This window comes from Capra hircus, chromosome 25 (genome assembly GCF_001704415.2).
Source record: "Capra hircus breed San Clemente chromosome 25, ASM170441v1, whole genome shotgun sequence".
Lineage (NCBI taxonomy): Eukaryota > Metazoa > Chordata > Mammalia > Artiodactyla > Bovidae > Capra > Capra hircus.
The window spans coordinates 27,550,609-27,565,847 of NC_030832.1; the positions used below are offsets into that span (position 1 = coordinate 27,550,609).

The following is a 15,239-nucleotide window of genomic DNA, read 5'->3' on the forward strand; positions in this document are numbered from 1 at the left end:
TTTCTTAATCTTTCTGTTCAAAAAAGCACAGAGCAATAAGCCAAGTCTAAAATGGAATTCTGTCAGAGTATTCTCCTCTAGAGTCTTGAGCAATTTCTGTTCTAATTAAGTCATTAGGTTTCACAACTTGAAGCAGTACAAACTGGGTTTTGGCCTTCATTCGATTCAACATTGAGTTTCTGTTATGTGCCCAACACCAGGCGCTTGGAATAACATAAACAAAACATGATCCCTGTCCTTTTGAAGCTTGCAGTCCAGTGAAAGTTGAATTCAGTTCAGTCGCTCAGTCATGTCCGACCCTTCGAGACCCCATGAATCACAGCACACCAGGCCTCCCTGTTCATCACCAACTTACTCAAACTGATGTCCATTGAGTCAGTGATGCCATCCAGCCATCTTATCCTCTGTCATCCCCTTCTCCTCCTGCCCCCAAATCTCTCCCAGCATCAGGGTCTTTTCCAATGAGTCAACTCTTCTCATGAGGTGGCCAAAGTATTGGAGTTTCAGCTTTAGCATCAGTCCTTCCAATGAACACCCAGGACTAATCTCCTTTAGAATGGACTGGTTGGATCTCCTTGCAGTCCAAGGGACCCTCAAGAGTCTTCTCTAACACCACAGTTCAAAAGCATCAATTCTTCAGCACTCAACTTTCTTCACAGTCCAACTCTCACATCCATACATGACTATTGGAAAAACCATAGCCTTGACTAGACGGACCTTTGTTGGCAAAGTAATGTCTCTGCTTTTCAATATGCTATCTAGGTTGGTCATAACTTCCCTTCCAAGGAGTAAGTGTCTTTTAATTTCATGGCTGCAATCACCATCTGCAGTGATTCTGGAGCCCAAAAAAATAAAGTCTGACACTGTTTCCACTGTTTCCCCATCTATTTGCCCTGAAGTGATGGGACCAGATGCCATGATCTTAGTTTTCTGAATGTTGAACCTTAAACCAACTTTTTCACTTTCCTCTTTCACTTTCATCAAGAAGCTTTTTAGCTCCTCTTCACTTTCTGCCATAAGGGTGGTGTCATTTGCATATCTGAGGTTATTGATATTTCTCCCGGCAATCTTGATTCCAGCCTGTGCTTCTTCCAGCCCAGCGTTTCTCATGGTGTACTCTGCATATAAGTTAAATAAGCAGGGTGACAATATACAGCCTTGACGTACTCCTTTTCCTATTTGGAACCAGTCTGTTGTTCCTGGTCCAGTTCTAACTGTTGCTTCCTGACCTGCATATAGGTTTCTCAAGAGCCAGTGACAGGAGACTAGCAATTAAATACAAAACTTCGTAAGCTTCGTGGTATGGCAGATGTTGATGAATGGCATAGCGGAAGAAGGTAGAATGGGAATGGGGATCGCGAATCTGGGGGTGGGCTGGAAGGGGCAGTACATAATATTAAAAATGTTTGGTCGGAGTTGGCCTCACTGAAAAGCTGAGATTTAAGCTTAAACTTGAAGGAGGTAAGTTAGCCAGTGTTTGGGGAGAAATCCCTTCATGCTGAGGGGATGGCTACAGCAGAGGCCCTAAGGCAGGCTCCTGCCTGGTGTGCAGTGGAGCCCACTGTGGCTGGTGGAAGAAGAGATCACGAAGCTGGATCCATAGAGGGTTGGAGGCCATCAGAAGGACTTTTACTCTGAGGCAGGATCCACTGGAATGTTTTGAGCAGAGGAAGGGCATGGTCTGACTTACACTGTAAGTGGCGGCCCAGACTAGGAGTAGCAGTGGAAGTAGGGAGAATGGCCAGATTCTAAATACACTCTGACAGCGCAGCCAAGATGGTTTGGTGAACAACTGATTTTGGAATGTGGATGAGAGGGAAGAAAATTTTTAATGACTTAATTCGGCCTTGGCAACTGAAAGGATGGGGAAGGCTGAAGGTGGAAAAGATCTGAGGTGTGAAGATCAGGAATGTTGCTTCGTTTGAGTCTGACATGTCTATGCAGATACCTGGGTGGAGGTGTCAGGTGGGCAGTTGGGTATGTGAGTCTCAAATGTGGAGCACGTCTGGCCTGGAGTTAGAACTGTCAGCTTATAGAACTGAAGGTCAATGGACGGGGCTTCCCTGGTGGTCCAGTTGTTGAGAATCAGCCTGCCAAGGCAGGGGACATGGGTTCAGTTCCTGGTCAGGGAAGCTTCCACATGCTGTGGAGCAACTAAGCCCGTGCAATACAGTCAATGAAGCCTGTGTGCCTAGAGCCTGTGTTCCACAGTAAGAGAAGCCACTGCAATGAGGACCCTGAGCTCTGCAACTGGAGAGTGGCCCCTGCCCACAACTAAACGAAGCCTGCGTGTGTAGCAATAAAGACCCCGTGCAGCCAAAAATGATTTTTCTTTTTAATCAATGAGGAGTGAGTATAGATAGAGAAGAGGACCGAGGTGAAGACAAACCAGGAAGGGAGTGAGAAACCACCAAGGAAACAGGAAGAAACTCAAAGGGGGATTTCATGAAACACAAGTGAAGAATGTCCATCACGGATGAGATTATCTGTGTCAAACACTAGTGCAAGGTTGCGTCGGATGAAGGCTGAAAACAGACCATTAATTTAGTAACATGGGGGTCACTTGGTGACCTTTGACAGGAGTGGTCTATAAATAAGCTAATTTATCAAATTAATACTTTATTTTAGCAATTCCTATCCAATTTGTAAAACTCTTTTATTAAACTCCTGGAGTAGAACAAATCTTATTAATTTGTCCAACTAGTAATTCTCCCTGGCAACATTTAAAACTTCCAAACTCATTTTCCACTCACTGGGTATAAGCCTGGTGATTATTATTTATACAAGCCAACTCATTTTTAATTATAGTTCATGTGACATCATCCCTACTATTTCTTACAAGCCCTTTTGGAGCCTCACTTTGCTCTCCTCCCAACTTGGACTTGATAGAACCTACCTCTTTTCCCTTATCCTCACAGCTGCCTGTGAAAGATTCTTTTTCTTCAATTCTACATTAAACTTTCACCTTTATTATTAAATTAATAATTTCAGTTTCTGCCTGAGACATAGTAGATGTTCAATGAGATGCTTGATGAGTCAATAGAAGAAACAGGGAGAATGGGAAGGAAGGGAAAAGGAAAGAAAAGAGACTGTCAGTTGTAACTGGAAAATACACAGAGCTCTCAGAAAGAAGAGCAGCGACTTTATTTCTATTTTTCATGTTCTGTAAATCTAGAAATATGATCTGCCTAGACAAGCTCCATAAAAGCAATGTATTGATAAAAGGGAGACAAGAAACATCTATAGGAACTTCCCTAGTGGTCCAGTGGTTAAGACTCTGTGCTTCCAATGCAGGGGGCATGGCTTTAATCCCTGGGCAGGGAACTAAGATCCCCCACATGCCTCATGGCATGGCCAAAAATATACATATATATACATACATATATGTACGTTCTGAGTTGGAAACTGTGGTCAAACTAGTACTAAAACTAGCACTTTTCCAGAGTTCAGTAACCATTAAAAATGAAACCACTTCCCTGGTGGTACAGTGGTTAAGAATCCAGCTGCCAAAGCAGGGGACACAGGTTTGATCCTTGGTCCAGGAAGATGCCACATGCTGGAGAGCAACTAAGCCCATGAGCCACAGCTACTGAGCCTGCACACTGCAGCTACGGAAGCTGGTGTGCCCCAAAGCTGCATACTGCCACGAGAAGCCACCACAAGGAGAAGCTCATGCACTGCAGTGAAGAGCAGTCCCCACTCGCCGCCAACTAGAGAAAGCTCACACACAGCAATGAAGACCCAGTTCAACCACAAACCATTTTTTTAAAAAAGAAACCACTTGAATTTTTTGCACAACGGTCTTCAATCCTAAGAGGTAAAATTTCTTCTGTGTATGATGTTAACACCTGTGATCACAGCTTAGGGTGGACTCTCTCGGCCCCAGTAAATAGTTCATGCTCTAGTCATGCGTAAGATAAAGGACGCTATGCAAATCACTGGCCTGGGTTCCAGCTCTGAATGAGAGCTCGTAGTAGTCATTAACTTGTGAGCTTGTTTCCTATCTGTCAAATATAGGACAGTGACCTCTATACTGCTGACCACAAGGTTGTGAAAATCACACAAGGAAACAGTTGAACACATCTTGGAAAATGTGAAAATAAGCAGTGTGACTTGGGACTGCCCTGGCAGGCCAGTGGTTAAGACTCTGCCTTCTGGTGCAGAGGGTGCAGGTTTGATCCCTGGTCGAGGAGTTAAGATTCCACATGTCTCGAGGCCAAAACACCCAAAACATAGAAGCACTATGGTAATAAATTCAATAAAGACTTTAAAAATAGTCCACGTCAAAAAAAAAAAAAAGCAGTGTGACTTGTGACCAGATGACTCTCCAAATTTGCTGAACCTAATCATAAAGATTCTGAGGGATACAGAGGCAAGAGCCACCACACTATGCCATCTGGACTGAGGCTGACCATTTCCATCTCTGGCATCTCCTGCTCCACTCCTGCCCCAGATCTAGAGTGCTGTGCCCTGCTCTGGGAGTGGCAGCCAAGTGGGCCTCCCTAGATGTTGTGAAGAAACACTTGTCGCCACTGAAAGAGAGAATTGTTCAGTTGCTCAGTCACGTCCAACTCTGTGATCACATGGACTGCAGCAAACCAGGCTTCCCTTTCCTCCACTATCTCTAGGAGTTTGCTCAAATTCATGTCCATTGAGTCAGTGATACCATCCAACCATCTCATCCCCTTTTGCCTCGTTCTCCTCTTGCCTGCAATCTTTCCCAGCCTCAAGTTCTTTTCTAAAGAGTCGGCTCTTCGCATCAGATGGCCAAAGTATTGGAGCTTCCACCTCAGCATTAGTCCTTCCAGTGAATATTCAGGGTTGGTTTCCTTTAGCATTGACTGGTTTGAACCCAATTCTCAATGTTAGTCTGTTTCAGAATGAAAAATGATAGACGTCACAAGGATAGGAAACCACATAACACTGTCACGGCCTTCTGAACCCTGTGCTGGCGCCACTGTATACAGAACTCCTGGAAGAGCTTTTCTGTGGCTGTTTCCAGTGAGTCCAGAATGAGAAAAGCACGGAAGAGTTTAGCTCAGTTGTTAGGATGTGTCAGACTCACCCCCAACACAATAAGGACAGGACTGTGCCTGCTGCTTCTGGGCAGCCAGTGAGAGCTGGGCAGCCTGGGGGCGGGAGGAGGGGCCGTGTGATTGGTGTAAGAGGTTCTCTGTGGGTCTCACGATTCCTCGACAGATCAGGACCCTGATCCACAGCCACATTCAGCATGCACCTCCTGTTCAGGCCGCTTCTCAGGCCTGGTGATTAGAAACGGAGGGCAGGGGGTTGGACGGAAGCCCTGTCCTCCACTGGTCTGCCGGGCTTGCTCCAGCTCCTACACGCAGGGCGGTGGCCAAGGCTGAGGCGGTTTGCGGAGCTCTCCACAGTCCGGCCTGCTTGGTCCTGCCCACTTTGTGGCACTAAAGCTGTGAAACAGCTTTGAGGAGAGTTGCCAGTGAAAGCTCACAATGGGGAAACAACCGCCCGCTTGTCTGTGGTCTCATTTAAATGTTGCCAAACCTATGTCATAAGCTCTCCTCCAGAAACTCTGATTTGGAAGGAGGTTTGGTTCATCTGATCTGATTATTTGGCTAAATAATGATCTGATTATTTGATCAAAGTTGATTATTTGGTTAAATTATACATTTTTCAAATCTCTTCTGATGTTAAACCCTTCTGGCCTTTGCTACTTAATTATCCAACAGTATCCACTCGAGGCTGCCTCTTCTGAAACCTGTGTGTCTTCTTCGTCCCCCAGTTTCTCACCAGGGAGTGTATAAAATCTCAAACTTTCAAACCAGCAAGAGTATAAAATCTCAGATTTTCAAAGCATGTTCTGAAATGTCCCTTTTAAGGCCGCTGCTCAGAATAAACATGAACCTGGCCTTTTGGATCCTCCCAAACCATTTGTGAAATAGTTCAGAAATAGTTCAGGGACTTCCCTGGTAGTCCAGTGGCTAAGACTCCTCACTTTCAATGCAGGGGACCCAAGTTCAACCCCTGGTCAGGGAACTAGATCCCACATGTCACAGTGAACAGTTCAAAGATTCCGACTAGAAGATCCTGAGTGCCAAAACAAAGACTTGGCACAGCCAAATAAATCAGTATTTCAGAAAAAAGAAAGAAATGGTTCGTATAAGTTCTGATGAGTTATTCTTAATTCATCTAAGGGAAAATGCTGATCTTTATTTGAAATGAATAAAATTTGTTTTTAGTTCTTTTTGGTTTGTTTTTAGTTCTTTTAATTCATGTCGTTATCAAATATCCATTTTTAAAAATTGGAGTATAATTGCTTTACAATAATGTGTTAGTTTCTGTTGTACAATGATGTGAATCGGCTATGTTCAGGTACATCAGTAAACATATATCCTCTCCCTCTTGAGCCTCCCTCCCACCCCTCTAGGTCATCACAGACACCGAGTTGAGCTCAAATATCCATCTTTTAAGGTCAGTACTTTCAAGGCTCCACTGTTACCTTTTTTCAAAAACCCTTTGTAACATTTCCTGTGTGACAAATACCAAGAGGGAAGAAAAGGGCTTCCATCCCTCACACTCAACACCGCCCCCAGGGGTGGGGCTGACAGTGGATGTGCTGTGACCAGCCCTGTGCTCAGCAGGATCTCCACCCCTGGGTTCCTTGCCTGGAGGTTGTTTCTACTCAAATACTTAAAGTATCTGAAATACTGGATACTGAAATACATGATAGGCAGAATTAAAATTCGACAAATCAGAAATTCCCTAGCAGTCCAGTGGTTAGGATTCTGAGCTTTCACTGCCAAGGGCCTTGGTTCAATCCCTGGTCAGGCAACTGAGATCCCACAAGCTGAGTGGTGTGGCTCAAAAACAAACAAACAAAAAAAAAAAAACTACAAATCTGTTTTGATATATGGATAAACTTTTATTTATATATAAAGGGAAAACCAATTTCATTTAAAGCTGCCTAATCCACATTCCCAATAGTGAAGATCTTTAATTTACCATCCACCTTCCAAAGGCTTCAAATCAAACATAGCTAGAATTGATTGATAAAGAATTGATAGAATGATAAAGAATTCAGATTATAAAACTCTCCAGGCAATTAAATGGTCATAATAATACTGGAACTACAGTTTAAAAACACAAATCACAATGTTATGAGCCCTAACTATCGTTCACTGGGAGGTACAGATAATCAATACCAAATTCATAGATTGGGTTGTAATCAGCAATTGGAAGCAAACAGTATCAAACTGCATAACTTTTAAAAATTAACCTGAAGTTATGAACTTTATAAAAGTGGATCTTATTCTTCCAGTGCTCCCAGAAGCTCTACAAAATCAGTGATGTACCATTCCGCATTATCCTTTACTTGCTGCCTGATCACATTTCCTCCGAATCCAATGAAAGCATCCTAAGAAGAGAAACAAAGGGAAATAGTTTATAAGGAGAGACAGAAAGAGAGACAGCAGCAGCCTAGGGAAATAAGTATTATTGAAAAGAAGAAACTGAACAAAGACAAGTGAGCCCAGCATCACCTGGGATGCCTCCCTCCCCAGCTCCCTGTGAACCTGCTCACCTCCTCCCCTCCTCCCACCACACGAATAAATAAGTCTGACCACCACTGCAGCAGAAGCATTCAGCTGAACACTGTGGGCTTCAGAAGAACTGAAGTCCTCAGAAAATCAAGACAACTGCTTACAAAAATAAAACCTGGGACTTCCCTCGGTGGTCCAGTGGTTAAGACTTCTTACTTCCAATGCAGGGGGCCCAGATTCAATTCCTGATCAGGGAACTAGATCCTGTACACCACATCTAAGACCCTGCACAGCCAAATATATATTGATATATATATTTTTAAAATAGGGACTTCCCTGGTAGTCCAGTGGCTAAGACTCCATGTTCCCAATGCAGGGGGCCCTGTGTTCAATATCTGGTCAGAGAACTAGATCCCATTTGCTGCAACTGAAAATCCCAGGTGCCACAACGGAGCCTCAGCACAGCCAAATAAATATTTTTTAAAAAGTAAATAAAACCACACCAGGTGGTAAACATCTGAGTTCTAAACTGGGTGGCAATCACATCCACATTCAATTTCAAAGAAAGAAGGGAGGCCTGTTATCCTGGGCTGAAGGAGATGACAACCCCGGAGTATGTTAGCAGCACTCTTATTTTTCACTGGTAGAATGATTTAAAGGTGCGTTATTTCATTCATTTCTTCTCAGTGATACCTTCTTTTAGTCAATGATCTTTTGAAATTTTTTTGGCTGCACCTTCACAGCATGTGGAATCTTAGTTCCCCGACCAGGGATCAAACCCATATGCCTGCACTGGAAAGTGCAGTCTTAACCACCAGACCACCAGGGAAGCCTCTGCTGTTAGTCACTAAGTTGTGTCTGAATCTTTTGCAACCCCATGGACTGTAGCCCACCAGGATCCTCTGTCCACGAGATTTCCCAGGCAAGAATACTGGAATGGGTTGCCATGCCCTTCTCCAAGGGAAATCCCATAGTTAATGGTCTTTTTAAGTGGTATTTTCTCTTTTTTCTGCCAGGACACAGACACAATATACACTGATTTAGAAGTACAGGTTTATCTTACTTGCCCTTTCTCTTCATTTTTATTTTCATACCATACAATGGGGGAAAATAAGTAGATTCTTACATTTAGATAAATCAAGCCTCTTGAACCCCTGCCTCTGCGGCAGCCCTCTGCAGGCCAGCACCAGTTCCACTGTCCTAACACCCTGACTTGTTCCTTCTTGGTCCAGAGGCTTCCAGGACTTCCCATGACCCAAAGGTAACACCAGAGAGCCTAGCGCGTGGGGTCTTCTTCTCTTGCTGAAGAGAAAGCCCACTCCCACACCTCCCTGCCCACTGGCCAGCCCGAGACTGCGCCTAGTACATCAGGACTGTGCTCTGCTGCTTCCCTTCCCTCTGGGAGCCCTCCCCACCAAGTTCTGCCTGGCTTCCACATGGCGACTGCTAACTGCCCTTTAGGGCAGAGCTCCCCAGTCCCGGGCCATGCAGTTGGTACTGCACACAGGAGAAGGTGAGCAGCAGGAGAGCGAGAGAAGCTTCATCTGTATTTACAAACCGCTCCGCATTGCTTGCACTCCTCCTGAGCTCCACTTTCTGTCAGGTCAGTGGCGGCATTAATAAAAGCAAAGCCCTTGAATCACCCAGAAACCATCCTCCACCCCTTAACCCCCAGTCCGTGGAAAAACTGTCTTCCACGAAACCGGTCCCTGGTGCCACAAAGGTTGGGGAACCCCTTCATTAGGGCGCAGATTCCTCGGACAACCTTCTAGGGCTACAGACCTGCACACACACCACCTTCCCTTGGTTCAGTCGAGCTGTGTCACCTTCTGACCGGCAGGATCTTCTGTACTTTGTAAGTCTGTCCTTCTTGGATACCGGGACTCAGGGCCCCAGAGAGAACCCTGCATTTTACGCCTTGTACTCTGATATCCACTAGCCTGGCTTCCAGTACTTAGTCGACCCTGACATTGGCCGTAAATCATTTAAGAACGCATTATTTCAAACTGACTCAAGTAATGTTAAAAGGATCCCCAAAAATTCTTTAACCACTTTTGATTAATCATTGACAGACAGATGTTATTTTTAGATCTGAGGAAACTAGGTAGCGAAACGTTCCCCGCTATATTTCTGGTTCAGTTTTTTTAAGGTAGAACGAAATGTTAGAGTCACAGTCCTATGCGAAATGGACATGTGATACTTAAGGTATTGGCTACAGTCCATGGGGTCCCAAAGAGTCGGACAGAGCTGAGCGCCTGAGCACGCGCGCGCGCACACACAGAGCACTTGTTTCCCGCTAGTCTCAGAAAGCAATGTAAATGCAGAAGTAGAATAAAATGCTTTAATATGGGCATGGCATCGAATCTCCAAGACCCTCAGTTACCCCATCAGTAAAAAGGAAAAGATGATACTTTTTACTTCACAGGGCTGTTATGAAGATTAAATGAGATAATGTATGAGGAAATAGTTTATCAAATATAAAACACAGATTCTGGTTGTAGTATAAGAGCTGCATCAATTGTGGAAATGAAGCCAAACCTCATTGAGCACATACTTGGGCTAAGAGGCAGCAGCCATACTGCAGGGACAAGGGGTCTTTGGAAGTTTTAAATGGGGTTTAAGTTCCTTATTTGCAACCTTCCTTGGGTTTGCAAAAAGTCAATTAATATAGCGAGACTGACTGTGTTTTATTTATTTTGGTTTTTTGTTTTATGGTGATACAGGATTTTGTTTCCTTCTCACAAACTGCAAAAAAACTAGTATGCTTAATACATACAGCGGGAGGACAGGCTTCCATGTCTGTGGCTCCATCTCCCACCATGATGATCTTCTTAAAATGAAATTTTTCCTTTAAAAACTTAATAACTTTTCCTTTCCCACCAGATTCAGCTGTTGGCTGAGTCTCATCAAAACCTGCATATTCACCTATAAAACAGATCCACAGAATTAGATCAGTAGGGCCACTTTTTTGCATAGATGATATCCTCATTTACATACCACTGGCAAAGCTAAAAATGGCCTTTGATAAAGTAACACAGCCTGGACTTCCACACTTATTTCTCAGAATGAACAAGCTATGCTTTTAAATCACAAACTTCTTGTCAAGGTTATTCCTTTAGGTGATAAACATCTTGCATGTTAATTGGTTTTATCTTCTAGTATAGCAAGTCTCAAAACTTATTGAAATGGCAGAACACCATGAAACAGTGATATATTAATTTAAAACATGTTATTATATAATTTCTTCTAAGAGGAGATTCTAATTTATATTTGATGGATTATTTCCATCTTACAGTAATTAATACACTTATACTCTACTCTTTTTTAAATTAACTCTATCTTATTAACTCTTCAAAAGTGTTCTAGTAACACATTTAAATGTTTTTAATTAATACCATTTGGTTTTAAGAATGCCAGCCACCCCCTGACATAACTGGGGACATCTTAAGATGACGAGAAGATTACAGCTATGCCTCTGTGATGGTCCAGAGTGGGGCCAGGAGGCACTTCCAAAGGCAGCTATAGTGCAGTGACTTGCTCACAAATTAACTCTCCTTCCTGAGTCAAACACATGAGCCAAACTGGCTCAATACATGAGAGCTTTCATAAAACTGAAATATACTGAATAACAAAATAAGCCATAGGGGTTACATGACATTATTTACTAAAATGCAGACTTGTATATACAGATAGATGATCTTATGGATACTGAAGGTAGGAGAGATGATGCCCAAGTGCATCTTGCAGAGTAAAGGGTACCAAGGTGTGAAAGACATCAGTAAAGAGAACCCTCTATCTCAGCATTCAACTCCAACACCACCTTGCTGAAGCTGCATTCCAACAGACATTAAATGCTAAAACTGATTAGAGGGGAAAATGGGACCATGAAAGTCTTACCATTAAAGTAGAACTTTAGCCTATTGGCAAATACATTGGTTGATGGAATGTTGACCTTTGAAGCAACATGCTCCACAATGCTCCTAAAGCCACCAGATATCAGGAAAACCTGAACATTTCGTTCTTGTAGGCGACTTACTAGCTCCCTGTAAAAAAAAAAGAAAAAAAGGAAACTGCAAATACCAAATGCTGATCAATACAAAAGTGAAAACAGGAGACGTGAAAAGGAAACTCAAATATGTATTTTCTCCTAATGCATCTGTCCAAGGTACATCACACAAGGTATATCGCCTAGTGAATTAATGCTCCACATATGTTTTTCTAAACCCACTTAGAAATTAGTGGGTGGGGCTTGACTGCTTTAGGAAACCATTCCACAACTCTGTTCTGCCCATGGACCTAGAAACACAAGACGAAGAGGAGATTTTGGCTCTCTGCTGGGAGAGAGGGAAGGCAGACATGGGCAGGACCAACCAGCCATACAAGACCATTCACAAGTACCGAAAGAACCACACAGAAGCTCTACGGTAATGAAGCACATGCCCCCAAACGCAGGTGCTGATGGAGAGGCAGTGTACCCAGCCTGGCCATCCCTTACCTTATGCCGGGCGTCAGGTGCGGGGGGTGCTCTGCTAGCAGCCTCTGCACCTGTTCCCTGGAGGGCTGGATCAGAGCTAAGCGCTGTGTGAGGGCAGCCTTGAAAGGCACTGCCCCGCCCATGGCTTGCCGTGTCCTAGGAGGAGGAAGACCCAACAATCAAGCCAGCCAAGTCAGCAGTCGTCAAAGTTTACATGCCCACCCTCCCCAGCTCCTCACAAGGTCCATCCACAAGGACGGTGCCCCACCATACAACAGATGTGCTACGTTGCCATGGGAGTGAGTGGGGCCAGGGATAAACTATGGAGGGTTTGCTTGAGAATCACATTAGTATTCTGCATCCACAAATACACCATCCAGTGAGCTGAGAAAAACGCATGTACTATCCACAGGTACCTTCCTTAGAAGCCGTGAGCACTCGTAAACCAAGAAAGAGACTAAAGGCCAGTACTCTTTATACACACACACACATACACACATATATAATTTAGCATGTTAAAAACAATCGCATCAAAGAAAAGTATACAGGGGCTTCCCTGGTGGCTCAGTGGTAAAGAATCCGTCTGCCAGTGTGGAAGACACCAGTTTGATGCCTGGTCCAGGAAGATACCACATGCTGTGGAGCAGCTAAGCCCGTGAGCCCCAACTATTGAGTTGGTGCTCTGGAGCTCAGGAGCTGCAACTGCTGAAGCCTGCCCTAGAGCCTGTGCTCTACAACCAGAGAAATCACTGTAATCAGAAGCCCATGCCCAGCAACAAAGATCCAGCACAGCCAAAATAAACCAGCGATAATTTTTAAAGTATACAGATAAAAAAATGTCATAGATGATGTAAGAATAGTGTGCATATATTTTTGCATATATACATATAAATCTACAAATAACCAAAGAAGATTTATATACATTTTGGAGCAGCTCTGATGCTGCTATCATAAACTAAATCGTACAGCTTGGTTTACTAGGCCAGGCATGTTTGCATCAGATGAAACTGAACATGAAACGGTCTAGGACCTGGTGAGTGTGGGTGGCACAGGGGAGAGCAGAAGGGAGGAAGGAACTCTCACCCGGGCATCCGTGGAGACTCTGAACCAAAACTAGCTTTCTAGCAAAGCTCTAAGGCCATACTTTCAACCATGACACAAAGCACTGGACCCCTGGAGATTATCTTCTTTGGTCAGGTTATCATCTTCTTTTGCTAGGTTATCTTCTTTGGTTATTTGTGGTCATCATTCCCCTGGCCAAGCTAAGGGTGTGTCATCCATATTTATTTGTCACAGTGTATATGTTAGTGTTATATATACACTTTGGGGGCATAAATATGTGTATAAACGGGAAACTCCCCAAAAGTCCAGTGGTTAGGATGCCATGCTTCCACTGCAGGGAGACAAGTTTGATCCCTGGTTGGAGGGAACTGAGGTCCTGAAAGCCATGTAGTATGGCCAAATATACATACATACATACATACATATATATATATATATATATATATATATATATATATGCTATGCTTAGTTGCTCGGTCATGTCCAACTTTGTGACCCCATGGACTGCAGCCCACCAGGCTCCTCTGTCCATGGGGATTCTCCAGGCAAGAACACTGGAGTGGGTTGCCATGCCCTCCTTCAAGGAATCTTCCCAACCCAGGGATTGAACCCAGGTCTCCCACATTGCAGGCAGATTCCTTACCATCCGAGCCACCAGGGAAGCCCATGAATAATGGAGCAGGTAGCCTATCCTTTCGCCAGGGGATCTTCCCAACCCAGGAATCGAACCAGGTCTCCGGCATTGCAGGTGGATTCTTTACAAGCCGAGCTACCGGGGACGCCCATACACACACACACACACACATAGATTTATATAAGCCCATACACACACACACACATATATATATATATATTTATATAAATGGATGGTTGGATGATGTACTATACCAACAAATTCAGCTCTAAGTGATGGAAGAAAATAACCTAGTGCCCATGTTTCATAGGAAGGGACTAAAATCAGGGAATTGTGGCTCTGGTCCTGTGCGTCATTCAAAAGTCACTCTTCTTTTGCAATCCTCTATCATTTCATAAGGTGAATAAATACTGTTCCTACATTTCTGACACGGCATCCTCAACTCCACAGAATTTGGCCAGCTCATCAATTCCTTCTTCTTGGATGACGGTGCTATCAACATCAAAGCACACTGCATCGGCTGAACAGAAAAGATTCCTCAGCTCTGAATGGGAGACCATCTTTGGAAGAATTTTCCTCCTACAACAGAAAAAGATGAATCTATTTAAAGACATAAAATATAATCATTTGTTGTTGTTGTTCAGTTGCTAAGTCCTGTCTGACTCTTTGCAACCCCAGGGACTGTAGCATGCCAGGCCTCCCTATGCCTCACTATCTCCTGGAGTTTGCCCAAGTTCATGTCCAATGAATTGGTGATGCCATCCAACCATCTCATCCTCTGTCACCCTCTTCTCCTTTTGCTTTCGATCCTTCCCAGCATCAGACAGAATATAATCATAAAAAGGTCTATATTGTATTTTGCATCAAAGTCATTCATTTTTTTTTTTAATACAAATTAAGCCCCTTCTAAATGTCAGGCTCTGGGGCTACAAAGATGAGTGAAGACCCAGATTCTGGAATTAAGTCTAGTGAAGGTTATCAATTTATGAATGTATTTGATTGTCAACCAATATTCACGTACTTTTGACGTGAATTAACAATTAACAATTAGAGCAATAAGGCAAGTGCTACAATAGAAATGCACATAAGACACTGTGAGCACACAGAGTAAATGGTTAACCTTGTCCACGAGACAGGCTTCCAAGAGGTACAGGCATTTGAGCTGAATCTTGCAAAGTGGCCTTCTGCATGGGCTCTCAAAGGGAAGGGTATCAGTTTGTTGTGTCCTGAGAATAAGCCAGAGGGAGAACGGCAGCAAGGAGGGGGGTAGTGATGGCAAAGGGAAGAACATGTGCAAAGACAAGGTGGCAGAATGATGGCTGATGAGTTGGGAGCTGCCCAACGGCCCAAGCCAGCTGGCAGGCAGTGCACGGGCAGTTAGTATGGGCGGGCTAAGAGGTTTTTGTTTTTTTTTTTTACTTTGCTGGGTCTTCATTGCTTCACACAGACTTTCTTTAGTTGCGGCAATCTGGGACTACTGTTCGTTGCGGTAGATGGACTTCTCGTTGCCACGGCTTCTCTTGTTGCAGAGCACAGGCTCAAGAGCTCAGGC

The 15,239-nt window shown here is 43.9% G+C and overlaps 1 protein-coding gene across 2 annotated transcripts in view; it reads right to left on the minus strand.

The window, feature by feature from the left end:
- Positions 6,881-15,239, minus strand: part of PSPH (phosphoserine phosphatase) — a 31,142-nt gene continuing 22,783 nt past the window's right edge. For both annotated transcript variants that reach the window (XM_005697753.3, XM_005697752.3), the window contains exons 2-6: positions 14,108-14,266; positions 12,013-12,147; positions 11,415-11,560; positions 10,294-10,442; positions 6,881-7,393 (exon numbers count right to left, since the gene is read on the minus strand). In XM_005697753.3, coding sequence (XP_005697810.1) covers positions 7,286-7,393; positions 10,294-10,442; positions 11,415-11,560; positions 12,013-12,147; positions 14,108-14,247 — 678 coding nt within the window. In that variant the 5' untranslated portion in view covers positions 14,248-14,266 and the 3' untranslated portion in view covers positions 6,881-7,285. The remainder of the gene's footprint in view (positions 7,394-10,293; positions 10,443-11,414; positions 11,561-12,012; positions 12,148-14,107; positions 14,267-15,239) is intronic.